This window comes from Drosophila melanogaster, chromosome 2R (genome assembly GCF_000001215.4).
Source record: "Drosophila melanogaster chromosome 2R".
In the NCBI taxonomy this organism is placed as follows: Eukaryota; Metazoa; Arthropoda; class Insecta; order Diptera; family Drosophilidae; genus Drosophila; species Drosophila melanogaster.
Window position 1 is genome coordinate 574,501 of NT_033778.4, and position 27,363 is coordinate 601,863.

The 27,363-nt window shown below is 35.7% G+C and overlaps 1 protein-coding gene across 1 annotated transcript in view, besides 1 other annotated feature; it reads left to right on the top strand.

Annotated features, from left to right (window-relative positions):
- The window catches only part of DIP-lambda (Dpr-interacting protein lambda), a 379,081-nt gene that overhangs the window by 247,733 nt on the left and 103,985 nt on the right, over positions 1-27,363 (top strand). The window contains exons 8-9 of the mRNA NM_001347775.1: positions 4,372-4,491; positions 4,544-4,717. Coding sequence (NP_001334747.1) covers positions 4,372-4,491; positions 4,544-4,717 — 294 coding nt within the window. The remainder of the gene's footprint in view (positions 1-4,371; positions 4,492-4,543; positions 4,718-27,363) is intronic.
- Positions 27,346-27,363: part of a mobile genetic element that runs on past the window's edge.

Genomic DNA, 27,363 nt, shown 5'->3' on the forward strand with positions numbered 1-27,363 from the left:
CTTACAGATACTTCCTGGGTATGATGTGCCTTCTAATTCTCTTATGAGTGTTATATAAGGTCTATGGTCTTTGAATGCCATTGCCAGTGCTTTCTTCATGTCCAGCCATGTGTTAGCTCTTTCCTGGGTTATGACTTCTAAGGCTGAATGCACTAATAACCGCTTCACTTCTCCATATATGACGTGTGCCTGTCTGGCATCCTGTGTTGGGTACAACTTGAGCAGTTGTTCCACTTGGTTAACGAATCCAGATAGCTTGCCAGGTGTGCCATCGTAGTAATTCTGTTTTTTGATTTGGTTTAATAGTTGGTTGAGATGGGTTTCCGAGAATTGTGGAACCGCCATGGTGTTTTGTTTTTGGTTTTGGTTTTAAGTTTGTTTTAAACTTGGTTTTAATTTTCGGAATTAAAAAATGTTGATTAATTTTTGTTTCCGACCGCACGGAATTTTCTTTTGAATGCTACTTCCACGTAGATTCTTTTGCGGATCTTTAAAATGTTTTCGAATCATTATTTTAATTCGCTGATCTTGGATAGCTAGTCGTATAGCATATCCTTCAGTTGATCAGTACCGTACTAAAAGGACTTTTTATTTTATTGGATCCTACCGACTGCACCAATTAAATGTTTGCAATATTTATAAGTGAAAAAATATAATTTTTATTTCACAAAATGATTACAAAATTTTTATTTTGACCTTTTACAATTAGGTCTCAAACTGAACTCTGATAATTATTCTGATTTGATTGACGTTCAAGCCCCGGTACCGAGCTTTTCTGATATGGACTTTAGACTTTAGGGTTCTGATCGTGAAGAGAAAAAGCTTAGCGTTTCTCTTGGATGCAAGTGCATTCGCTCTTGGATACAAGTGCTCTTAGGTTCTTATAATTTGTTTATTGAAATCAATACTTTTGTTTTTTGGGACTGCGAGTCCGAGCTTTGAACGTGTGAACGTGAGGATGGGGTGAGGGCTTAAGCAAGGAATTGCTTAAATTAGTGGACGGATGTTTAGTCTACCAGTGGGTGACTTATCTAGAGTTGGGGTTTTTCCATTCTCGAGGATCATATAACAATCTTATTGTTATCTGATATCTGTTGGGTACATCCGGAGTAGTGTAGTGTGTATTTTTTTGTACATGTTGTGTGTGTATTAGTGTGTTGGCTTGTTCTTAAATCTTAGGGACTTATGGATATGTTACTATATATATATGTGTATATATTTGTCGATCCAAGGTCTGTAGACTCCTCGTTATAAAAGTCTTCCTCTGTTTCCTCAACGAAACGCTTACACATACACACTGTGGTGAGTTTCACATTCATGCCCATGCCGTACTGCGCTGACAGAAGCTATTTCTGCTTTGCTTTATGAATACAGAAGAAATACCCAAACAAAACAATATGCCCAGCTTCTAGCAAATATTAAATGTACGTTACAATTTAAAATTAAAAAGGAATAAGCGACACGGCCCGTATAAACGTATTTTTGTTACGGACAATGGGGCAAATGTGGTAGCTACCTTTAAAAGCTACAAAATATTATCGTGTGCGGGCGACAATAGTAAACCTGGCTATGGATGACATATATGAAAAAATCCTTTTCCTCCAATCTTTAATAGAATGTTGCAAGAGTCTTGTAAAATATTTTAAATATTCGCATTTGAATAAAAAACCGTCTAAGCCGTTAAAGCAAAAATACGCGTTGGAACTCGGTGTTTATTATGTTAGACAGCATTAAATCAGTGATAGAAGAATTAAAGTAATTTTATTAGAAAGAGATGAGCTCAATCGAATATCCGGACTAGATTTTTCATTGCTCGACAGCTTACTGTATTTTTTAAAGACGTTTAAAAGGTGGTTCGGAGGCACTTAGTGCTGATACGCAACTTACCATGCACATATTTTGTTTGTGGTCGGAGAAATAATTAAAAATGTGCACCACTTAAAAGCTGGATTCTAAAATCATAATTCAGCTGAAAAATAATACGTTAAATTCTTTACTTAAAATATTTGCACCATCAACGGCACATTATGTTGTCCTCTTCTTGAATCCTTCCTTTAAGTAAATGCGTTTACAATTTTTTTTTGATGCTTTGTCTGAACCAGTGCGATCGGGGTTAAATTTTGGAAGCACTACAGCTACTGCGTCATTTGGTACTCTTTGCGTTCGCTGCATAGCCTGAAGGGTTCCGCAAAGGTGTGATTCTGGGACTTGGTTTTAGTGTAATTTGCAGCCTTGGGTTATCCGGATTTATAAGCCGCGAAACACTTGGAACTTAAAATGTTTAGTTTCCCGGAAACTGTCGTCCTAGCAGTTATTTCTCATGATGTTCCCACGTTTTATTTGGGGTTAGCCGATAAAAGACGGTTGCAGAGGTTATAAGCGCATTGTACCTACTGTATTTATATAACTGGGAGTAGAATTGTTGCAATTAGACACTTCCTGAGTTGGGGAGCGCAATTAGAATCCACTTTTCGTTTTATGTTTAGATTAAACTTACATATTAATTGATTGCTGGGATCGAGTCCGTGTGGATGCAGGCATATTTAGCTACAGGCTAGGTTTTCTTGCGCTATAAGGTGGTGCTGTTCCTGACCCGACTTTATTTGCTGCTGGCTGGGCACAATCTGTAGACTTGGAATGGCCACAATAAATACTCAGTTAACGAGAGATTTTAACAACAGTTTTCGATTCCTCAGATATGAACAGATATGGTCAAGAAACCCCAAAATAGTATGCCTAGAACTCACTGTTTCATTTTTTGAACACCTATACTAATATAAATTATTTTAACTGCGGAGGAAATATGTTTGCATGTGCACACCACGCCAGCTCGTTCGAAAAGAAATCGAACAGATACACATGAACTTGATTTAAGGTATGGACGGAAATATCGAGCTGTAGGGAAGGGTGCACCATGTTCAGAAACCAAGCTGATTTCTGATCTTTTGGAATTTCCCCAAAAAGATACCAACTTGATCAAGGCTTACTAGTAGCTAATAAAGCTTAAAAGTGCGGCTTTTGAATCATATATCGAGCGAAGCATACCTTCAAGCGAAACTAAATAGTCTTCAGTAGCCGCTACAATGAAATGTAACACAAACTGAAATAGTAGACAATTGAAAATCCTTTACCATATTTATACCCACAAATAAACGCTCGAGGACAAGCGAAAATCGAAAAGTTAGGGAGTAACATATTCATTTACTATATGAAAAACTTAATACGATCTTTTGAAAATCTTCACTATTCAAAAGACAAATAGTAAAGACACAAACCATTAAACGATATGAAGGGACATAAGAAGGGAAGGAAACATAAGAATAATATTTATAAGCAGTTATTGTATATTTCTGGTGTTATCAATATCAAATAAATCAAAGAAATATTTACGTAAGGCAAAACAGAATGCAATAGTCGACTTCCTCGACTATAAGATACCAGTAACTAAGGTAGTGAAAATGAGAACTCGGAATTTCATAATTTTTTCTGAACTTTCGATAAATATTAAAAAAAAAATTAAATATAATAAATTAATTTAAAAATTGTTCAAAAGCAGTTTTGGGCAGTTTAAGAGTGGGAGCAAAAAGTTTTTTTGGATAATCGGTAGAACTTAACAAGTCTAATAAAAATATGAAAAGAAGAATCATAAAAAATCGATAAAAAAAAACAAGAGAGATTGCTACAGTTGAGTCGCCGACTATCAGATACCGGTTACTCAGCTAATGTGAATGTGAACTCAAAATTTCATAATTTTTCTGGGATATCGATAGATATTGGGGAATAAAATGAGAAAAAATTTAAAAATTGTTTAAAAGAGTGGGAGTGACCGGTTTGGCGGCTTTAGAGCTGTAGAGTGACTAATAAAATTGTGAAAAATATCATAAAAAACCAAAATATTTCAGGGGCAGTTTTGGGCGGTTTTATGGCGATAGAGTGGGCGTGCCAACAGAGTTAACAAACTTGCGATGCGCCCTTGTCTCTACGCTTAATCTCAACCTTCTAGCTTTTATAGTTCTGAGATCTCGACACGTTCATACGTACTGTCGGACGGGCGGACAGACGGACATGGCTAGATCGTCTCGGCTATTGACCCTTATCAAGAATATGTATACTTTACATAATCGGAAACTCTTCCCTCTGCCTGTTACATATTTTTCAACGAATCTACTATACCCTTTACTATACGAGTAACGGGTATAAATATAGCAATTTGATTTACTGAATGAATTTAAAAAGTGCATTATTTTATGAATATATAAATTGTTCTAGCCATATTCATCTGGTTAATTGTTAAAAATTAAAAAGAAAAACAAGTTTTGTGTAAAACTAAATTTTAGCTTGCATTGGAATTGTATATTTAATTTTTTTCAGTTTCACCAACAGTTAAAGCCATAAGTCAGTTGGTTGGAGCACCAGTAGAAAGAGAAGTAACTTTGGAATGCATTGTAGAAGTTTTCCCCAAACCTCTTAATGGTTGGTACCGCAGTGAAGGTAAAAATGTACATTTATATAATCAATTGAAACTAATTTGTATATTTTATAGGAAATATTAAATTGCACAACGGAAACAAATATAATATTTCTGAAGAAGTGATTAACATATACACATGGCATCTCAACCTTACCATAAGACATCTGACTAAATCAGATTTTGGAACTTATAGTTGTTCCAGCGTTAATGCCCTCGGTAAAAGTGAATCACTTATTCGATTGCAAGGTAAGAAAATGTTTACCAATTGCTGTCACATCTTATTATTCACTTATTTGTCCAAGATAAGTACGGAGTAGATCCAGGAGCTATAAAATTCTCTAACTAGAAAGGAACATTTAGAAATATAATATCATAATTCGAAATTGTATTATTTTTGCATATATTATAAGTTATTTAAGTTTTGTAAGTTACTGTGTCACAAGGAAAATTAAAAAACTTTGGATATTTTGTTACAAGGAAAATTAAAAAAATTTTGATATTTTGTAAACAGTATTCACACATATCGATTTTATAAACTGCGCTTAACATGGTAAGTTCCACTCAAAAGAAAAAAAACTGTAACTGTAAAACCCGATACCATGGTTTTTTGTCTTTTCGTCCGTTTCTTTTATTGTAGATTATTGGTAACCGTCCGATGCCCTATACCTATACCACACAGCAAAATTTTTTTTTTGCAAATCGATAGAAATTTACGAGACTAATAAAAATGTGAATAAATATCAACAGATTTATCAAAAGTTTGGTCGTGCCAGTTTTTTGCGGCTCTTGGGCGTTTCAACATGGTTCAACAAACTTGCGCTGCGCCTTTGTCTCTAGAATCCGTATGGTTTCAACCTTCTAGCTTCTATAGTTCCTGAGATTGTCCCTGATCAAGAATATATATACTTTATATAAACGAATCTAGTATACCCTTTTTCTCTACGAGTAACGTCATGCCCAATAATATTTGAAAATATTAAAACAGAAATCTTCGCGAATGTTCCTTGTTGACAGTGGTTACACTTGAGTAACTGGTTCTAATGGAGTACTAAACATAATCTAACAGAGTTGTTAGTTATTACCGAATATAGGGTAATTATAAAAATTATTATTTTATTACATGCTACCAAATCGGGAAATTATTTTGGATCCGTTTCGGTGTGGTGGTTACCAATTCTTACCAAAATCTTTCAGGATTGTTGTTTTGTTATCCTTTCCGTCTATTGGTTTTCTGCCGTGTACTTTAGACGAACTTAAATCATCAATTAGAGTTTTATATCACAAACTGTATTGTTTATAAGTTCAGAATATTTCTTGGCATTTTTAACATAACAGGTATGTCAAATTTATAAGATGATGGATGCAGATTTTCTATTGTCTATTCTATTTTCTTTGCAAATGCACAACAAAGCAATTGCATTCTGCGAATACATATATGTATATATAGTAGCATAATATGCTTCACATATTACGCTTACACAAGCATTGTACATACAATCTTTCACATGCATAAACACATGAAACCAATTTACATTTTTGCTTACACTTAAGCGCATGATTTGTTGTGCATCCATACCGTTCTTTTTCCGTTCTTTTTTGTACACATATACTGATTAGACATTCCCGTTTCTCGCGACTCACTTCGAGCCGATCAAAAACTCTGTACAGTCAGTCTTAAGCTGACAGTTTTAGAATAAAGACGCTCACTGAAATATTCGTGTTTCAATTTATAATTGGCTTCAGCGTTGATCTTTGTCTTCGTCATAGACGGATCATTTATTCGACTCGAAATAGTAACTACGTAAGTGGCGCAGTCGGTAGGATGATACTAGTTGATGCGATATTAAACATATTCAATTCTCTGTGTATCATCCGCTAAAGAACTACAACTTCAATATCTCGCGTCGGTAAATCGGTACAATTGGTTCAAAAAAAAAAAAAACTTTTTGTAAACCAACAACATATCCGAAACCACAGAGTGATTGTGAAAGTGAACAACTTAAAATTGTATCAAATTTTAAGAAGACGCCTTTGAATTCGCTGAGTAGTAAATCCACAAAAGGTTACTCAAAACAAAGCGAAATAGCAAAGTGTGCAACACATGAAAACAGCTAAACTAAGTGAAAATTAAATAAAAGTAATTACAACTAAGTGAACTACAATAACAACAGTTAACCTAAGCGAAAAATAAATAAACTTAACCAGAAATAAACGAACAATAATAATAACAGTGTAACCAAGTGAAAACAAAATAAACCTAATTACAACTAATTGAACCATAATATTAACAGCTAAATTAAGTGAAAATTAAATAAAAGTAACTACAACTAAGTGAACTACAATAACAACAGTTAACCTAAGCGAAAAATAAATAAACTTAACCAGAAATAAACGAACAATAATAATAACAGTGTAACCAAGTGAAAACTAAATAAACTTAATTACAACTAATTGAACCATAATAATAACAGCTAAATTAAGTGAAAATTAAATAAAAGTAACTACAACTAAGTGATCTACAATAACAACAGTTAACCTAAGCGAAAAATAAATAAACTTAGCCAGAAATAAACGAACAATAATAATAACAGTGTAACCAAGTGAAAACTAAATAAACTTAATTACAACTAATTGAACCATAATAATAACAGCTAAATTAAGAAAAGACTTAATAAACTCAACTACAACTAAAATGAATTAAATGCAACTAAGTGAAACATTATAATAATAATAAGTGAGCGCACAACAAGAAACCCATCAAACACATAAACTTAAAACGAAGACACAAACAAATAGTAAGAACTCAAACCCTATCCAAATCGCGAACCAAAATAAAACCACAAACCTTATCTAAGCTACGAACAAACAATAATCAAAATTCAAGACCAACAAACCACAATGGCAGTAGCAGCGCCAACACAAATAGAACTGTCTGACTCGAATATGATTCAAGTCGAAAGCCAAATACACGCAATCGAGGTTTTCAACGGAGATCCGAACACCTTGTATACTTTCATCAGTCGCATCGACTTCATCTTGGCTCTGTATCAGACCACAGATGAAAGACAAAAATTAATAATCTTTGGACACATCGAACGAAACATCAGTGGCGATGTTATCCGCACCCTCGGAGTAACCAACCTCAGCAGCTGGAGCGAACTCAGGACGCAGCTTATACTTAACTACAAGCCCCAAACTCCAAACCACCAACTTCTGAAAGAATTCAGGAACACACAATATCGAAGCAACATTCGTCATTTCCTTGAAGAAGCCGAAAGAAAACGACAGATACTTATGAGTAAATTAGAACTAGAAAATAATACTAACGAAACCATTCTCTATACTAGATTAATACAAACCAGCATCGAAAATCTAATTCAAAAACTTCCAAGCCACATTTATCTCAGAATAATAAACTGTAATATTCCAAAACTGAGATCATTAATAGCATATTACAAGAAAAAGGTCTTTACGAGGCACCAACCTCAAGTAAAGATAATGTAAAGCCAACTTCAATTCCAAGCAAAGTAACAAACACTCCCCAGAATAGGCAAATGAACAATCAAACCAGACCCCTTGCACCCTTCCAACCATTCTATAACCACGCCTATCAACCCTATCACCAAGCATATTCTTATGTACCCAGTTAGCACAAATCCGATACCCCAATATCAAAATAGACCTATCTACCCACAACCTAACATACCCCTGACACAAGCACCCAGACCAAACACAGCTTTTAACCGACAAAGTATTTTTGACCAAAATCGCTTTGGACCTAGCCACACTCACATGCCTATAACATATCCACAAACCGGAAACGTACAGACTAATAACCCAATAAAAAGACAGAGACCATCAGACAGCGGACAGTCGAAAATGAGCATAGAAGAGCTAAGATACCAAGAAGTATCGTCTAACCAACCCGAATATTCTTATAACTATAATTACTATTATCCCTACTGTCCAGAATATTTTCAGCCTTATCCCTATCAATCGAACTATACCCCAGATTTAATTCCATGTCCCGTTGAACAGAACTATGACAATTCAGAAACGACAGATGAGGAGAGACCAACAACAAATGACAACGAACAAGACAACCCCGAACAAGCAGAAAATTTTCGGTTAGTAGCCCCGGGTCAAGCCAATATATAACGATCAAACATAATAATACCGAATTGAAATGTCTAATTGATACTGGATCTACGATAAATATGCTCACGCGAAATATTTTTCAAACACCAACACAAGAAACCAATTACCTAATCCACACCAGTAATGGCCCGTTAATAATTAATGAACTTACGAACATACCACCTAACAACTACTTCCCTGTTGCCCAAGAGTTCTTGATCCACCCGTTCTCAGATCATTATGACATGCTGATTGGACGCAAATTGTTGTACGAAGCCAAAGCAATAATCGACTATAAAAAGAAAACTGCCACTCTATTTAACAAAATATACAAGATAAAAGACGGTAACAACATTACCGAACAGAACCATATTCAAATGGACCCTTCATTTCCACAAGACCCCACTTACTTAGAAACCTCCACACTTCAGGAGAACTTGTTCCGATTAGAACACCTTAACGTAGAAGAAAAACTGAAACTAACTAATCTACTGACAAAATACCAAGACATCCAATTTCGTGAAGGTGACACGCTCACGTTCACAAACCAAGAAAAACATATTATTAACACCACACACAATATCCCCGTCTACTCTAAAGTTTATAGTTTCCAACAGACATATGAAAAGGAAGTAGAAAAACAGATCCAGGAGATGTTAGAACAGGGCATTATCCGAGAAAGTAATTCACCATACTGTAGCCCCATTTGGGTAGTACCGAAAAAACTAGATGCTTCTGGACAGCAGAAGCTTCGTATCGTAATAGATTATAGGAAATTGAATGAAATAACATAAACGACAGATACCCCATACCGAACATAGATGAAATATTAGGGAAACTAGGGAGGTCAACTTATTTCACAACAATAGATCTTGTAAAGGGCTTTCATCAAATAGAAATGGACTCAGAGTCAATAGCCAAAACTGCCTTCTCTACAAAATATGGACACTACGAGTACACACGAATGCCATTTGGTCTTAAAAATGCCCCCGCTACATTTCAAAGATGCATGAACAATTTACTCCGTCCACTTTTAAATAAATGTTGTCTAGTATACCTAGACGACATCATAGTTTTCTCAAGCTGTTTTCGAAAAATTATCACAGGCAAACTTAAAATTACAACTAGATAAATGCGAGTTCTTAAAACAAGAGACAACCTTCTTAGGACATGTCATTACTAAAGACGGGATTAAGCCAAACCCGGATAAAATCAAAGCTATAGTTAAATATCCGCTACCAAGAAAAACTAAAGAAATTAAAGCCTTTTTAGGACTTACAGGATATTATAGGAAATTTATACCTAATTTTTCAGACATTGCCAAACCCCTGACCAAGTTCCTAAAGAAAGGAGCAACAATAGATATAAACAATTTAGAATACTTAGAAGCATTCCAAAAGTTAAAATTATTAATATCTGAAGATCCGATCCTAAAAATACCGAATTTCGAGAGGAAATTTACATTAACAACAGATGCCAGCAATGTAGCTTTAGGAGCTGTTTTATCACAAGACGGACACCCTATTAGTTACATCAGCAGAACACTAAATGAACATGAAATTAATTATAGCGCCATAGAAAAAGAATTATTAGCAATAGTTTGGGCCAAAAGGAAAGGAAAATTACGTAGCAGATGCACTTTCTAGAGTAAAGATCGAAGAAACATTTTTTGGCGAATCTACACAACATAGTGCTGAAGAAGACAGTAGCAATTTGATCGGACTATCAGAGAAAGCTATCAATCAACATAAAAGACAAATCATCTTTACCAAAGGTCCCAATAAAACAGAAATAGAAACTTACTTCAAAAAACAAATTATACATCTTTCATATGAAGAAATGACCCCGGAAATAGCCAAACGATATCTACTCGACTACTTCTGTTAAAAAAACAGTGCTCTGTACATCGAAAGCGATGCAGATTTCGAAGTAATTCAAAAAACATATAAAGAAACAATGAATCCAAGATATACAAAGATTTTCCGAAGCCTTATCTTACTAAAAAACATTCCCACATACGCAAATTTCAAAGAACTCATTCTAAAAACACATGAAAAACTTCTACACCCCGGAATACAGAAAACTGTTAAACTTTTCGGCGAGACATACTACTTCCCAAATAGCCAACTCCTTATCCAAAATATAATTAACGAATGCCAAGTTTCTAACTTAGCAAAAACTGAACACCGAAATACAAAAATGCCAATGAAAGTCACCCCTAAACCCGAACATTGCCGCGATACATTTGTAATAGATATCTATTCCTCTGAAGGGAATCACTATTTGAGTTGTATGGACATTTATTCAAAATTTGCCACCCTTGAGCAGAAAAAAGCAAAAGATTGGATAGAATGTAAAAATGCTCTAATGCGCATATTCAATCAGTTGGGAAAACCCAAAATCCTAAAGGCAGACAGAGATGGCGCATTTTCTAGCTTAGCCCTCAAACGTTAGCTCGAAACTGAAAATGTAGAATTACAACTCAATACTACAAAAACAGGTGTTGCAGATATAGAAAGGCTCCACAAAACGATAAATGAAAAAATCCGTATTATAAAAAATTCCGATGACAATGAAGCTAAACTCAGTAAAATAGAAACGATTCTTTACATTTACAACCACAAGACCAAACATGACACTACTGGACAAACTCCTGCCCACATATTTATTTATGCTGGACAACCAATTCTAGATACACAACACAACAAAGAAATTAAAATCAACGGAATAAACAAAGACCGAACAGAATATAACGTCGACACTAGATATAGAAAAGGACCGTTGCAAAAAGGGAAATTAGAAAACCCTTTTAAATTAACAAAGAACGTCGAACAAACTGACGAAGACCATTATAAAATCACCAATAGGAATAGAGAGACACATTACTACAAGACCCAATTTAAAAAACAGAAAACAAATAATAAACTTCCCATTTCACAGGACCCTGGTTCATCATAATACCCCTCCTCACGTTTATCATAGGAGACATCCCTATTTACCTACCCTAAAGATACTTATTTTGAAGAACATGGCAAAGTCTATAACCAAAATTGTAAAGAAATAAACAACGAATGTATTAAGAAAATTACAAAAAGAACTAAACCAATATGCTATTTCATCCCTACAACAGTTAACCAGATAATTAAATATGTAGAGCCAAACAATATACTTACTTGGAATATAAAAAATACTATTATAGAACAAGATTGCCAAGAAATAAATAAAAATGTAACAATTAACGGCAACAAAATAATAACAATAAAACAATGTAAAATCAAAATAGGAAAAATAACGTTAAACGAAAACCAGCTGAATTCCGAAATAAATCTAACACCATTGTACACACCCATTGAACTAATAAAAATAAAACCAATAGAACATAAGGACATTGTAAAACTAATATCAAATAATAATATTACAGTCTCTATTATCGTATCACTCACATTTTAGTATAGTTTGTATCTACTTAAAACTAAAAATAACAAAAACAATTATGGAAACACAAGACATAAACCCAACTGCATTACCAAGATTATATGCGTCAAGCCCAATACAAGCATAAGCTTCCTTTTAAGGGGAGGGAAGTAGCATAATATGCTTCACATATTACGCTTACACAAGCATTGTACATACAATCTTGCACATGCATAAACACATGAAACCAATTTACATTTTTGCTTACCCTTAAGCGCATGATTTGTTGTGAAACCATATCGTTCTTTTTGTACACATATAAAAAAAACCAAACCCCACAAATATACTGACTAGACATTTCCGTTTCTCGCGACTCACTTCGCGCCGATCGAAACTCTGTACAGTCAGTCTTAAGCTGACATTTCTTAAATAAGGACGTTCACCGAAATTGTTCGTTTTTCGATTTAAAGCTGTCTCAGCGTTGATCTTTGATCTTTGTCTTTGGTTTTGACGGATCATTTATTCGACTGACAAAATTAATAACTACGTAAGTATATATACTTACGTAGTTACTATTTCGAGTCGAATAAATGATCCGTCTATGACGAAGACAAAGATCAACGCTGAAGCCAATTATAAATTGAAACACGAATATTTCAGTGAGCGTCTTTATTCTAAAACTGTCAGCTTAAGACTGACTGTACAGAGTTTTTGATCGGCTCGAAGTGAGTCGCGAGAAACGGGAATGTCTAATCAGTATATGTGTACAAAAAAGAACGGAAAAAGAACGGTATGGATGCACAACAAATCATGCGCTTAAGTGTAAGCAAAAATGTAAATTGGTTTCATGTGTTTATGCATGTGCAAGATTGTATGTACAATGCTTGTGTAGCGTAATATGTGAAGCATATTATGCTACTTCCCTCCCCTTAAAAGGAAGCTTATGCTTGTATTGGGCTTGACGCATATAATCTTGGTAATGCAGTTGGGTTTATGTCTTGTGTTTCCATAATTGTTTTTGTTATTTTTAGTTTTAAGTAGATACAAACTATACTAAAATGTGAGTGATACGATAATAGAGACTGTAATATTATTATTTGATATTAGTTTAACAATGTCCTTATGTTCTATTGGTTTTATTTTTATTAGTTCAATGGGTGTGTACAATGGTGTTAGATTTATTTCGGAATTCAGCTGGTTTTCGTTTAACGTTATTTTTCCTATTTTGATTTTACATTGTTTTATTGTTATTATTTTGTTGCCGTTAATTGTTACATTTTTATTTATTTCTTGGCAATCTTGTTCTATAATAGTATTTTTTATATTCCAAGTAAGTATATTGTTTGGCTCTACATATTTAATTATCTGGTTAACTGTTGTAGGGATGAAATAGCATATTGGTTTAGTTCTTTTTGTAATTTTCTTAATACATTCGTTGTTTATTTCTTTACAATTTTGGTTATAGACTTTGCCATGTTCTTCAAAATAAGTATCTTTGGGGTAGGTAAATAGGGATGTCTCCTATGATAAACCTGAGGAGGGGTATTATGATGAACCAGGGGCCTGTGAAATGGGAAGTTTATTATTTGTTTTCTGTTTTTTAAATTGGGTCTTGTAGTAATGTGTCTCTCTATTCCTATTGGTGATTTTATAATGGTCTTCGTCAGTTTGTTCGACGTTCTTTGTTAATTTAAAAGGGTTTTCTAATTTCCCTTTTTGCAACGGTCCTTTTCTATATCTAGTGTCGACGTTATATTCTGTTCGGTCTTTGTTTATTCCGTTGATTTTAATTTCTTTGTTGTGTTGTGTATCTAGAATTGGTTGTCCAGCATAAATAAATATGTGGGCAGGAGTTTGTCCAGTAGTGTCATGTTTGGTCTTGTGGTTGTAAATGTAAAGAATCGTTTCTATTTTACTGAGTTTAGCTTCATTGTCATCGGAATTTTTTATAATACGGATTTTTTCATTTATCGTTTTGTGGAGCCTTTCTATATCTGCAACACCTGTTTTTGTAGTATTGAGTTGTAATTCTACATTTTCATTTTCGAGCTAACGTTTTTCTAAGCTAGAAAATGCGCCATCTCTGTCTGCCTTTAGGATTTTGGGTTTTCCCAACTGATTGAATATGCGCATTAGAGCATTTTTAACTTCTATTCAATCTTTTGTTTTTTTCTGCTCAAGGGTGGCAAATTTAGAATAAATGTCAATACAACTCAAATAGTGATTCCCTTCAGAGGAGTAGATATCTATTACAAATTTATCGCGGCAATGTTCGGGTTTAGGGGTGACTTTTATTGTCATTTTTGTATTTCGGTGTTCTGTTTTTGCTAAGTTACAAACTTGACATTCGTTAATTATATTTTGGATGAGGAGTTAGCTATTTGGGAAGTAGTATGTTTCGCTGAAAAGTTTTACAGTTTTCTGTATTCAGGGGTGTAAGAGTTTTTCATGTGTGTTTAGAATTAGTTCTTTAAAATTTGCGTATGTGGGAATGTTTTTTAGTAAGATGACGCTTCGGAAAATTTTTGTATATCTTGGATTCATTGTCTCCCTATATGCTTTTTGAATTACTTCGAAATCTGCATCGCTTTCGATATAAAGGGCGCTGTTTTTTGAACAGAAATAGTCGAGTAGATATCGTTTGGCTATTTCGTGGGTCATTTCTTCATAAGAAAGGTGTATAATTTGTTTTTTGAAGTAAGTTTCTATTTCTGTACTATTGGGACCTTTAGTAAAGATGATTTGCCTTTTATATTGGTTAATAGCTTTCTCTGATAGTCCGATCAAATTGTTACTGTCCTCTTCGGCACTATGCACTATGGGGCATTTGGCCTGTTTTTTTTTTACAAAAATTAATACCTTCTAAACTATTGGAGATATTTGGATGAATTTTTTTTATGCGTTACACATGCCTCCAGGAATATTTTGGAAAAGTGGGCGTGCCCCAACTCCGCCCCATTTTTTTTTTTTTTTAATAATATATTTTTAAAGTTTATTTTTAATGTAAATATTGTATAATTCATAACCGTCTTCCTCTTCACAATCAGCAGAGTATGAAGAATTTTTATCAGGTTCAAATTCGCAAGCTAACATTTGAATGACTTCTGGTGGAAGAGATAGTCGCTTATATTTTCGCCTCTTTAAATTTATTGATGATATTATGGGATCCGAAGTATTCATTGCTCTGTAAAAGACATCTGCGAAGCTACTAATGCTTTCTGCCTTGGCTGGGTTTAACAAAAGAGTTTTAAGTATGGTTGCAAGATCCCGCAGGCCGCGCCTCCGTGCAGCTTGAACCAAAAGATGTTCGTTGAGATTCTGCGCCCTTACGAGTTCATCTGCTTGCTGTCTTCGGCCACTCAAACTTTTTAAATAATATGACGTTTTCGGGAGTCCAGCTGCTTTCCTTTCCTTTTTATTTTTCTCCTATACCTTCAGGACTTGGTGTTCTTCTAACCAATTTGAAAAAAAACTTTCAAAAATTCATTTATTTTTCGTTTGCATTTTCTCCAATTTCGCAAAAGATTGACTGAAATCATTCGTTATTATTATTATTCGTTAATCGTTCATTTAAGTCTAGTTGCTATCAGAAAAATGCCCACTGATAAAAGTGCAAATAGAATTTTCCTTTTGACGAACACCCTTTTGCTTGCGCCACTCTTCCAGCAGGGCAGCATTGGAAATCGAGATATTGCTCCCTAAAAAATGAAATTTCTCAAAAAACCGCAAAAAACGCACATAGAGACTTCCTGATATGAGTTAGGAATTGAACACACTACAACATGGATATAAACACTTACTGAAAAAATTTGAACAAATTGTTGTAGCTCTATTCAAAGTTGAAAATTTTTTCAAACAACTACATGTTGACACCACTTGCTAAATGTACAAATTGTTAGAAATGGGCGCACACAATAAACAATATATTAATAACAACACATAATAAAAACCTAAAGATTGATTATCCATTTCAAATTATACTCTCCTTCTTTTTAAATTTTAACACTTTGAAAGTTAAGCTAAATTTTGCGCGCAAAGCAGCCACGTGGTATATGCTCGCAACAGCCGACTTTAACAGCTGTTATTATAACAGTGCATTGTTAAATTAACTTATGCGGGCTATATCATAACAGTTTAACGTATTTCCAATGTATTAATACTAAAATACTTCAAATTTGCATACTTGTGAAAAACACATTATTGTAAAAAAAACAGGCCAAATGCCCCATAGTGCTATGTTGTGTAGATTCACCAAAAAATGTTTGTTCTATCTTTACTCTAGAAAGTGCGTCTGCTACGTAATTTTCCTTTCCTTTTATATATTTTATGTCGAAGTCATATTCCGAAAGTCTAATTTTCCATCTTGTTAATTTTGAATTAGGTTCTTTTAGTTTGTGCATCCAGCACAAGGGTTGATGGTCTACTTCGAAATGTCGTCCTAACAGATAGTGTCGGAAGGTTTTAGTGGCCCAAACTATTGCTAATAATTCTTTTTCTATGGCACTATAATTGACTTCATGTTCATTTAATGTTCTTTTGGCTATTGACTCTGAGTCCATTTCTATTTGATGAAAGCACTTTGATTGAAAACATGTTTTTCTTGGTTTGTGAACGTGAGCGTGTCACCTTCGTGAAATTGAATGTCTTGGTATTTTATCAGTAGTTTAATTAGTTTTTGTTTTTCTTCTACGTTAAGGTGTTCTAGTCGGAACAAGTTGTCCTGAAGTGTGGAGGTTTCTAAATAGGTGGACCTTGTGGAAATGAAGGGTCCATTTGGATATGATTCTGTTCTGTAATGTTATTACCGTCTTTTATCTTGTATATTTTGTTAAATACGGTAGCAGTTTTCTTTTTATAATCGATTATTGCTTTGGCTTCGGACAACAATTTGCGTCCAATCAGCATGTCATAATGATCTGAGAACGGGTGGATCAAGAACTCTTGGGCAATAGGGAAGTAGTTATTAAGTGTAAGTGTGTTAATAATTAATGGGCCATTACTAGTGTGGATTAGATGATTGGTTTCTTGTATTGTATTGTTTCCTCTTTTGTTGTCTCTGAATTGTCGTAGTTCTGTTCAGGGGGACACTGAATTGATTCTGGGGTATAGATCAATTGGTAGGGTTGAAAATATTCTGGATAGCAGAGATAATAGTAGTTATAATTATAAGGATTTTCGGGTTGATTAGACGTTACTTCCTGGTATCTTAGCTCTTCTGTGTTCATTTTAGACTGTCCACTGTCTGATGGTCTCTGTCTTTTTATTGGGTTACTGGTCTGTACGTTTCTGGTTTGAGGATATGTTGTGGTCATGTCAGTGTGGCTAGGTCCAAATCGGTTACAAGACGCAAAAGCCCAAAAAAAAATTTTGGTGAAGCAAGCGTAAAGTTAAGCAATAACAATTTCCTAATTAAGTACATACCAGAACGAGAAGGTAGCCTAGAAGACCATATTGACTGCCTGAGTTGTTCAGAACCGTCATCATTCAGGAATGATGATGCCACAAATTACGCAATAGGAAACGAACTAAGCGAATCAAATGAATTCAGGCTTGACCATCTAAATAAGGAAGAGTCAAATGCCCTTACTAAATTCTTCACGAGTTTAGGGACATACAATACAGAGAAGGCGAAAATTTGACCTTCACAAGAACTGTAAAGCATGTCATCAAAACTAAACATGCAGACCCAATTTATAGAAAACCTTATAAATACCCCCAAGCATACGACAATGAAGTCAAATTACAAATCAAGGAAATGCTTTAAGACATTTTCGGAAATCGAACTCACCTTATTGTTCACCCATCTGGATAGTACTGAAAAAAAGCGATGCTTCCGGTAAAACAAAGTTTAGGACAGTAATCAAATATCGCAAACTAAACGAAATTACTATTGATGACAAATACCCAATTCCAGTTATGGATGAAATACTAGATAAGCTCGGTAGGTCTCAATATTTCACTACCATAGATTTGGCAAAAGGTTGTCATCAGATCCAAATGTACGAAAGCTCGATTCAGAAAACAGCTTTTTCCACAAAAAAATGGACATTAGGAATACACTCGAATGCCATTCGGATTGAAATATTTTAACGTTGTAACGTAACGTTTAACGTTAACGTCAAAAATCTATTAAAAGACCTAATCTACAAAGATTGTTTAGTTTACATGGACGATATAATAGATTTTTCCACTTCATTGGAAGAACATTTGTTATCTCTACGTAAAGTAATTGCTAATTTATAAAAAGCTAATCTAAAGTTACAACTCGACAAATGTAAGTTTATGAAAAAAGAAAGAATTCTTAGGTCATATTGTAACTACCGAAGGCATATTTAGGACTTTGCGGCTTCTATCGCAAATTCATCCCCAACTTCGAAAAAATTGCCAAACCCATAACACAAAAATTAAAAAAAGGTTCCGTTATAAATTCTAAAGATACCAATTATATATCAGCCTTCGAAAAAATAAAATTTTTAATCATGTCCGAACCAATATTAATTTATCAAAATTTCGAAAAAACATGCTGTATTATCACAGGATCATAAACCTGTTTGCTACGCTAGCCGTACTCTCAATGAACATGAACTTAACTATTCAGCAATAGAAAAATATCTTTTAGCTATGGTCTGGGTCACTAAATACTTCAGGTCCTATCTTTTTGGTCGAAAATTTCATATCCTTAGTGATCATCAACCTTTAGTTTGGCTCGATAATATCAAAGAATCAAATATGAAACTCCAAAGATGGAAAAAAAGACTGAACGAATTTGATTACCACTTAAAATATGTACCATGTACCATATGTAAGAAAACCATGTCGCCGACGCACTTTCACGTGTAAAAATAGAAAACTTCCCCCACTTAGAAGCTACCATACATAGTAGCCATGAAGATAACTAAAATCACATTGCATTAACGGAAAGACCAATTAATTTTTATAACCGACAATTTGAATTTATTAAGGGAAATTCTGATGACATTAAAACAATAAAATATTTTCATAAAACAATAATAAATATTGGGTATAAAGAAATGACACCATTAAAAAAAACTAAGACAACAAACCCATTTAGGAAATCAGGAGGAATTACACAAATAGATGGTAAACATTATGAAGAAAACTACAGAGGGAAAAAAATACTCACTATAAATCGAAATATAAAAAGAAAAAGAAAATTAGTGAAACAAAACATGATAATAATTCCAGCACAACCCCAAACGATAAAGATAATCCAACATAACTTGATGATCTTTCACAATTTATATTATACACTATATTACTATGTTTAACCCGATATGCCCAAGCCAAAGCCAAAAATGGCTACCTAATATTGAATACTGGATCAATTAGCTTTCCATCTAATTACGAGTATAACTACTTATTATGGGCACAATTTAAATTAACATAAGACTGGTTATTTTATTAAAGTGTCTTTATTTGTTTATTTATTGTATTTTGGTAAGGTATCTTTATTTGTTTTTATTTATGGTACTTGACAATTGGAGAACAAAATTAAAACTGAAACTTAGGGCAAGCTCCGTCGGACCACGAAGCCGCCGCTGGAAAGTCGGCTGAATGTTGCGTCAGCGTCTGCAACGGGCGGTCCGGCAGCTTACGCTTGCGATTTTCTGGTATCGGCTGCAACTTTGTCGCGACGGCATCCGGCGTAGCAGCGTTGTCAGCAAACTCTATCTTGCGCGTGTTTACTCCTCCCCTACTAGTTTGAAACGCGTCTTCGGGTTTCTTCTTTCTCATTCTGCGCTGGTACAATATCCAGGTGCCCAGGAGGAGTAGGAATAGGGCGATGAGTGCCAAGCCGCCATATGATCGTGAAGACAATCCTGTTCTAAGATCCCCGATATGGCGGAGATTCTTCATGGTTAGGTCGTGTAGAAATGGGAGGCTCAGATGTTCTCTGAAAAGGGTGACGTTGACCACGGTTGACGTGGATACAGCAGGTTTCTTCTTCAGGATGGTGGTTCACGTAACGCGAGCCATTAGTGAAACGTAATCGTCGTAAGTCGCGAGGAAGGTTCCCGCGATTGTATGTTTGTGTCCAGTGCTGTCCACTACATTCATGGTCGCGTTGTTTATTACTGCAATGCCCTCTCCGATTTCTATCACGGGCGCCAGGTGACCGGGGCGTGTGGCACAGTGTGCGACAGTTCCAGATACCAGTTGTTGCGCGCATGAAGTATTTTGTAGTCTTCTGCAGAAAGTTGTGCTCACAGCAGCGCAGTCACGTACAGCGAAGGTCTTTGTTCCGCAGTCGGCCACCGTATTACTATCTTCTAGATCTAATATTATGTTATTATGCTGGAGAGGAAGGATATCTATTTTTTTACAGCTTAACAGAGGTTTGGGATATTTGATCAGAAAGTACAATAATTCAGATTTTTGAAAAGCTTTTATATGGGAGACCTCTAAAAGGTCGGTTATACTAGTATTGGTGAGTTGTTCATTTGATAATTCTTTAATGTCGATGCTGATTAAATTTATTTTTGCAAGTGTAACAGTGAGGATTAAGTCCTCAAGGTTAGTAATTATCAATCTATTCTTTGCCAAAATAGTTGCAGAAAAATGTTCGACCTCTGCATCTGGTTTCAAAATTTTTTTGATGGTCCTTGAAACGTCATTGAGGGATGTTTGGGATTTAGTGTTGATCTCTATCTGCTTGCTTTCGGATTCTATTAACTGATTTTGTTTGAATTTTATTTTTTCCCAGTCATCAAAATCTGGGGTTCCTGCAATTGCCTTAAGGGGCACTACCTATCATGTTAATGCTACGTGCTTGTCGGTGGTGAACGATCAGGGATGTTATTAAGGTGGCTATGTGCTGTACGTCCGTTTTCAGTACCTGTCTCATATGGTCTTTGGGTAGTTTGTCTATTAATTTCCATGTCTCCTCGATGTAAGTTTCGAAAGATGTCAAGTTCGTAGTGTGTCCCAAGAAAGTGTACGAGTCCCAGATTGTTACGTCTCCGTCAACTATAGGTATGTAGTCCGCGTGGGAGTAGTCGTTGAATCTCAATGTCGCTTCGGTCAAGGTCATGGTTGCTATTATTAAACTGGAAAGATATAATAACCTAAAAAAATGTAAATAGTTAAAAATAGCTGTCATAATTTTTGAAATGTAATAAGAACCGTCGTACCGAGGTCTGCTTCCACTATATCCTCTGTGAATAGGGGTGATAGTTTATTTCCTAATCGTTTATTGTTTTTTATCCAAACCCGATCGCCTACCAAATACGACTTATAGTCCCTTTTTTTATTAATTTGGTCAAGTTTCTTTTGCTGTGCTGATGCAATTTTTTCTTTGATCTGGACTGAACTACTTTTGGAGGCTGCGTGAATTACGTCTATGGGTCTCTCGTTTTTCACCGAATGGATTGACCTGTTGTACTTTATAGTTACAAGGAGAATGTTTGCGACAGTGTCCTCTACCTGCGTTTCCAACTTATAAGAGCGTGCTATATCCCCAAGAGTGCCATGGAACCGCTCGACTTGTCCATTAGAGAGACTATGCAAGGGTGGGGCGTTTGAAATCACGATGCCCAAGTTATTGTTGAGCATTAATTTAATGGTTTCTGAGTTCAAGGATCTCTCGTTGTCGCAATAGATTGCCTTTGTTTCGGGGAACATGTTTAAAAGTTGCAAAAGTGGAGCTTTTATATCCACAATTGCGCGAGACCGTATAGGTTGTACTTGGAAAACTTGGAAAACTTATCGATGCTGGTTAAAAAATATTTACCGGCAGTGGAGTAAACATCTATATGCAACATTTCTCCGGCAATCGACGGGGTAACGGGGTTTTTCCTATTTCCTGTTTTCTTGGGTGCCGATCATGTTTACTCATAGTACACATTCTACAGTTTGCAGCTATTTCTGAAGTTAAGTGACCCATTTTTCTTGCGCTGCTCTGTGCTCGCGATTATGTTCGGCTGTCGCAATTTCCCTCTTTTCCGTTGGGTTTACAATATCTAAAGGTTGTGGAAGGGAATGCCGCAACCAGTCCGTGTTGGATGAAAGCCAGTATGGGTAGCTCGGAATGAATTGCGTTGACTACGCCAGCATTTACTGCATCTTTAATGCTATGCAATAATGTGCTGCGATCAGAAAAATGTAGTATGTGACGAGTTTTTGTCTTAAACAAAATAAGCGTCTTCTGATGGGAAATAGTTCCAAAATATTTGGTTCCGGAAACAGTTTTCTGTGGCTTCAATGGTATACGTGAAGGATTCTTCGCTGTGGATGGTGGCGACATCCGAGTCTACTGAGTCCTCTAGTGTATTGACATTTTGGCGAGACATAGACATAGACCAAATTCTCTTTTCCGAGCTTATAAATTATGTTTGCTCATCAATAAAGGCTTTCCAACGCTTTATTTTGGCATTCGGGTTTTTGTCCGATACCTAAAAGGTTAATGGCTGGTGGTCTGTGTGAATGTTAAGATTCTTAACACGATACACGAGATATCTGTTAGGGGTCTTGCGATGTTGGCAAAGCCCGATATGAAGCAGCTATAGTAGTGTTCTAGACCTAAAAATGAACTAAGAGCGAATAGTGTTTTTGGTGCGGGAAAGTCTTTAATAGCCTTAATTTTATCGGGCGAGGACTGAATCCCGCGTCTGCACACTGTAAATCCCAAATATTCCACGCTTTTCTTAAAAAATTTGGATTTCTCTTGAGACACCCGCATGCCTGCGTCCCTAAGGTCGGTTGTCTTATGATTTAGTTTCCTAAAACCAATAACCAGACGCTTTTGTTTGTGTCCCGCTTCGTAGATGTTTTTTTTTTGTCGACGACCCATATCGGGTTATTGTAAGGAGACTTTGACGGTCGTATGCCATTCGCTAGAAGTTGTTTAACCTCTGCATTGACAAAGTCAGACACGCCCTTTGGATACGGATACAGTTTTGAGTAAACTGGTTCGTCATTCGTTGGTATGGTGGCAACCGTATTTATGTTGTACGGTAGGGACTCGTTAACGTCCGCAAATGCCTATACCATTTTTTTTTTTTTATCATACTATCAAAAGTGGGTCTGATAGCAGGAGGGACATCTGCGTCATTAATTTGGATATGGTTCACCTGTTGACATTTAGTGAATTTCCATCCCATGGTCATGTTTAATGACGTTGTTTGTCAGATCTATTTGAGCATTGACCTGTTTTAACAGGTCAAGGCCAATTATGCCATCAAAGTCATTAAGTGAAAAAATAGGACTTTACATCGAAAAGGTGGATGGGGCATTTCCGCTCGATCTTAGTGTGCCCATGAATTGATTTGACTTGAAAAGGGCTGTCAACTGACACCCAATGTGCCAGTTCGGGAAGGGGTTTTATATAATTTTTGGAGGCCCCTGTGTCTATCAGAAGTCTGATAATCCGCCCTACAACCGTTCGTCTTATGAACGGAAGCAGAGAGCTTCCGCTAAAAAAGTACAGCTTTCGACTCCGGACAAATCGTCCTTAACCTGTGTCGTTTCATGCTGTGACGGCGACTCGTAGTCACCGCTACTATCTTCTTGGGGTAAATGATTCAGGTTTTGCTGGGTGCCCATGGACTGTGTTCTTGTAGCCCTGTGTGGGGGTTGCCTATAGCGCGAGAAGCCACCTCCATTGGCTCGGGACCTCGTCCCTGGGACTTTTGGTTGTTAAAGCGCTGTTTTGTGCTATTTCGGTTTTGCTGGTCATTTCTATCTTTTTGGTTCTTTTGGAAGTAGGGATTCCTGTTTTGAGGATTTTCTTCCTTTGCCTGTTGGGCGTTCTGACGCCAGTTCTGAGACTTTTGCGAATTTTGTTTTTGGGGTTTTTCCTCAAGGTGTTTTGCAAAATTTGCTGCGAAAATGCCTCTCTCATTGCTTGATTCGGCCTCTTGGGCTAGAGCTAAGGCTGAGGGGAGGTCTATGGGTTGCGCCGGGAAAACCGCCCACTTCAGAGATTTTTTTAATCCTGAGACGAAAACGTGAAGCACGTCGTTTAATATAAACGTTTCGTTTAATATAGCTGCTGCGACGGGGTCCCGTCGACTTCGTCGAAATATTGTAGTAGTGGCAAATTGCCCTGCTGAAGCGTGCTGTTGCTGTTGGATTATGTGAACCGGTGTCTTGTCCGCCTATGTGATATCTAACCTAGCAATAATGGCTTTAAAATTCAACACTGTGTTGAATGAGGCCAGCACAGCATCTGCTGGTCCCCTTACTTTGTTTCTGATTATAGCTACTGCCTGGTAGTGTCTTGAGGTGCCGTTGTATGGCTCGAAGACTTTATAGGCTGCGGAAGCGGCTTGCCTCCTTGAAACATAGTTTTCTATCTTTCCGTCGAACTCGGGGATGGATTTTGCAACATCTAAGGGCTCGTCGCAGCGGGTCCCTGGCACTATTTCAACTTCTTGGAAAATTTCTATCTGTGGTGCAACTCTAGCTTTACTAAGCTGGTTTGTCAGAGAGGCTATCTTCTCCTCAAATAAGCGGGCTTGTTGCTCAAGGGCTGCCTGCACCTTTGCCTCCATCCGGGCAACCTGTTCAGTATTAATTTTTTTTGATTGCTCTAATGTCCGCTCTAAGTATGAGGCTATTAGTTCGTCGCCACTACTGTCGTCCGCTTTTTCCTGGTATTGCCCCGGACACAACATAAAAGACTCAAATCGATTCGGAATTAATTTTTGTTTAAGCTTATAAAAGTTCTTCAGCACTCTTTTGCAACATGCAGAAATTTATTTAAGTTTGTTTTTATAAACACTGAAATCTCACACCAGACAGCTCTAAGTATTTTATTTACTTTATTTGAAATAAAAATGAACATCTCACTTACATTTTTTTTTAGATATGAAATTCGAACTTCGATTAAGTGGTGGGGTGGCCGCTGCGATATGATTTGTTTTATTAACTCGCTCAGCTCTTTTGGCTGGGGTTCTTAATTTTGTATTGTATTAATTGCGTGAGTGCGTATTTTTTTGCACTATTTTTGCGGATTTTTTTTGTCACAAAATTTGTTGTGTTCACTTTATTGAATCGTACCGCAAATCTTTGTGTTAGCTCGAAGAGTTATTTCGGTTAGATAATAGAGTAACTGTTTATTTGTTGATTTGGTTATTCACTTTATTGAACCGTACAGCGACTCTTTGCGTTAGCTCGAAAAGTTAGAGTAACTGGGCTTTTTTTCCGTTTGGGCGCCAATTAACATAAGACTGGTTATTTTATTAAAGTGTCTTTATTTGTTTATTTATTGTATTTTGGTAAGGTATCTTTATTTGTTTTTATTTATTGTACAATTCGAGAACAATATTAAAACTAAAACTTAGGGCAAGCTCCGTCGGACCACGAAGCCGCCGCTGGAAAGTCGGCTGAATGTTGCGTCAGCGTCTGCAACGGGCGGTCCGGAAGCTTACGCGAGCAATTTTCTGGTTTCTGCTGCAACTTTGTCGCGACGGCATCCGGCGTAGCAGCGTTGTCATCAAACTCAAGCTTGCGCGTGTTAACTTGTATAAAAACCTTTTCGGAACATTAGATCAAGCAGATAAGAAGAGTTAGAATTAAAGATTTACAAAAATGTCCGAAAACAGCGCCCAACGAACGAAATCATAAAAACAGTAAATAAAGGCAAAGAATTAATCACTTTGTTAAGTGCGATAAATGAAGGTGATCAAAGATTAAACATTTTATTATTCAGTTTACCGAATATGTAGAAGATATTAAACTTGGAATGCAGTTAACAAGACTCGGCATTTTTAATCCTAAATTACTAAAACATGATTTCTTAACGCATATAAATTCCGAAAAACTTTTACACATTAAATCTTCCACTTGGGTAAAACAGTTACAAATGAAATTCTTATATTTTCCCTTATTCCAAAAGAAATAAGAAATAATAATAAATAAATAATATAAAAAATATATATATATATATCAACTAAAATTGCATAAATAGAGATATAGCATAGAGGAAGATAACATAATAAAAGCTTTCAATTGCTCCATACAAATTGATGAGATCTCAACATCAAATACAATGTTAGATTACAAACAAACCGTTTATGTCAGTAAGTATATAACTGAATCACAATAGAGGCTCTTATATAAGAGTTATGATATTTTTGAAATCCATAATAAAACAAATAAAACATTTCAAATAATTACTATTACTATTGTAATAATCTTAGTTCTCATAATACTATTTTATTATATTTATAGATATAAAAATATACCTAAGAAAACTATATTCAAGTTCAAAAAACAAACACCCACTCCTAATAGACCACCAAATATTGTAAACAATGATGTACAATAGAAATACAAAATAATACAAATCCTATTTCGTACCCTAAATTATCCGCCTAAGGACAGGACAATTTTTTAAGGATTTGGAAGTAGCCTAAGTGTGTATGTATAGTATAACACTTGACTACATATACTTACACACACACACATACATTACTACCGAAGACACTAGAATAACAAGATACGTAACGCCATACGATTTTTTTGCACACGTTCTTTTCGGCGTGGCTCTAGAGGTGGCTCCAGGCTCTCTCGAATTTTTGTTCAAGAGCGAGAGAGCGGAAAGCTCTAAAGCTTTCTTTGCTTTCTTTGTTACTAAAGAGCAACAGCCATACACCAAATTATAGAATGCCTTAGATATAAGTCATAAATTCAAGTATTCCATAAGAACCCCAATTTTGATGACAATAACAAATGCAGCTCGCCCTAATGTAAACATAAATATCCACAACGATAGATCAAGGATGTGGTTTGGCAAGTAAAAATTTTAGCGAATTTTGCTCCTCTCAAAAAATGAGTCTACATTTAATTGCTACTGGTGCAAGTAGAGCAAACGGTCAGGTAGAACGGGTCATGAGTACCCTGAAAGGTATGCTGACGGCTGTCGAGATAATGGCAGGATGCGCGTTGTCTGAAGTGTAGCTAGCATTGAATTGTACGATTAATCGTGTGACCAAGTTTAGCCCTTTAGAATTATTGATTGGTAAGGAAGCTCGACCGTTTGGCTTGTTGACGCTAAACTAAGATAATGATGCTGAGGTAGACAAAGAAAATTTGAAAAAGGAGGCTAAAAAGAATATGGAAACTCAAGCAAAATACGACAAAAATAGGTATGATAAAAATTATGCTACAATAGTAAATTTTCTGAGTGGGTGGTCACGTTTTTCTCAAAAACGAAGAACGTCATCAAATTAACCATTATCCTAAATTTAAAGGGCCATTTGACATAATTGAAGTATTGGATGGAGATAGATATACTGTAACGAACTGATTTTCTATTTTCGCTCGCTACGGATTGCAGCGGCTAGCTCAGAGAGTTTGTGCAAAGACACTAGAATAAC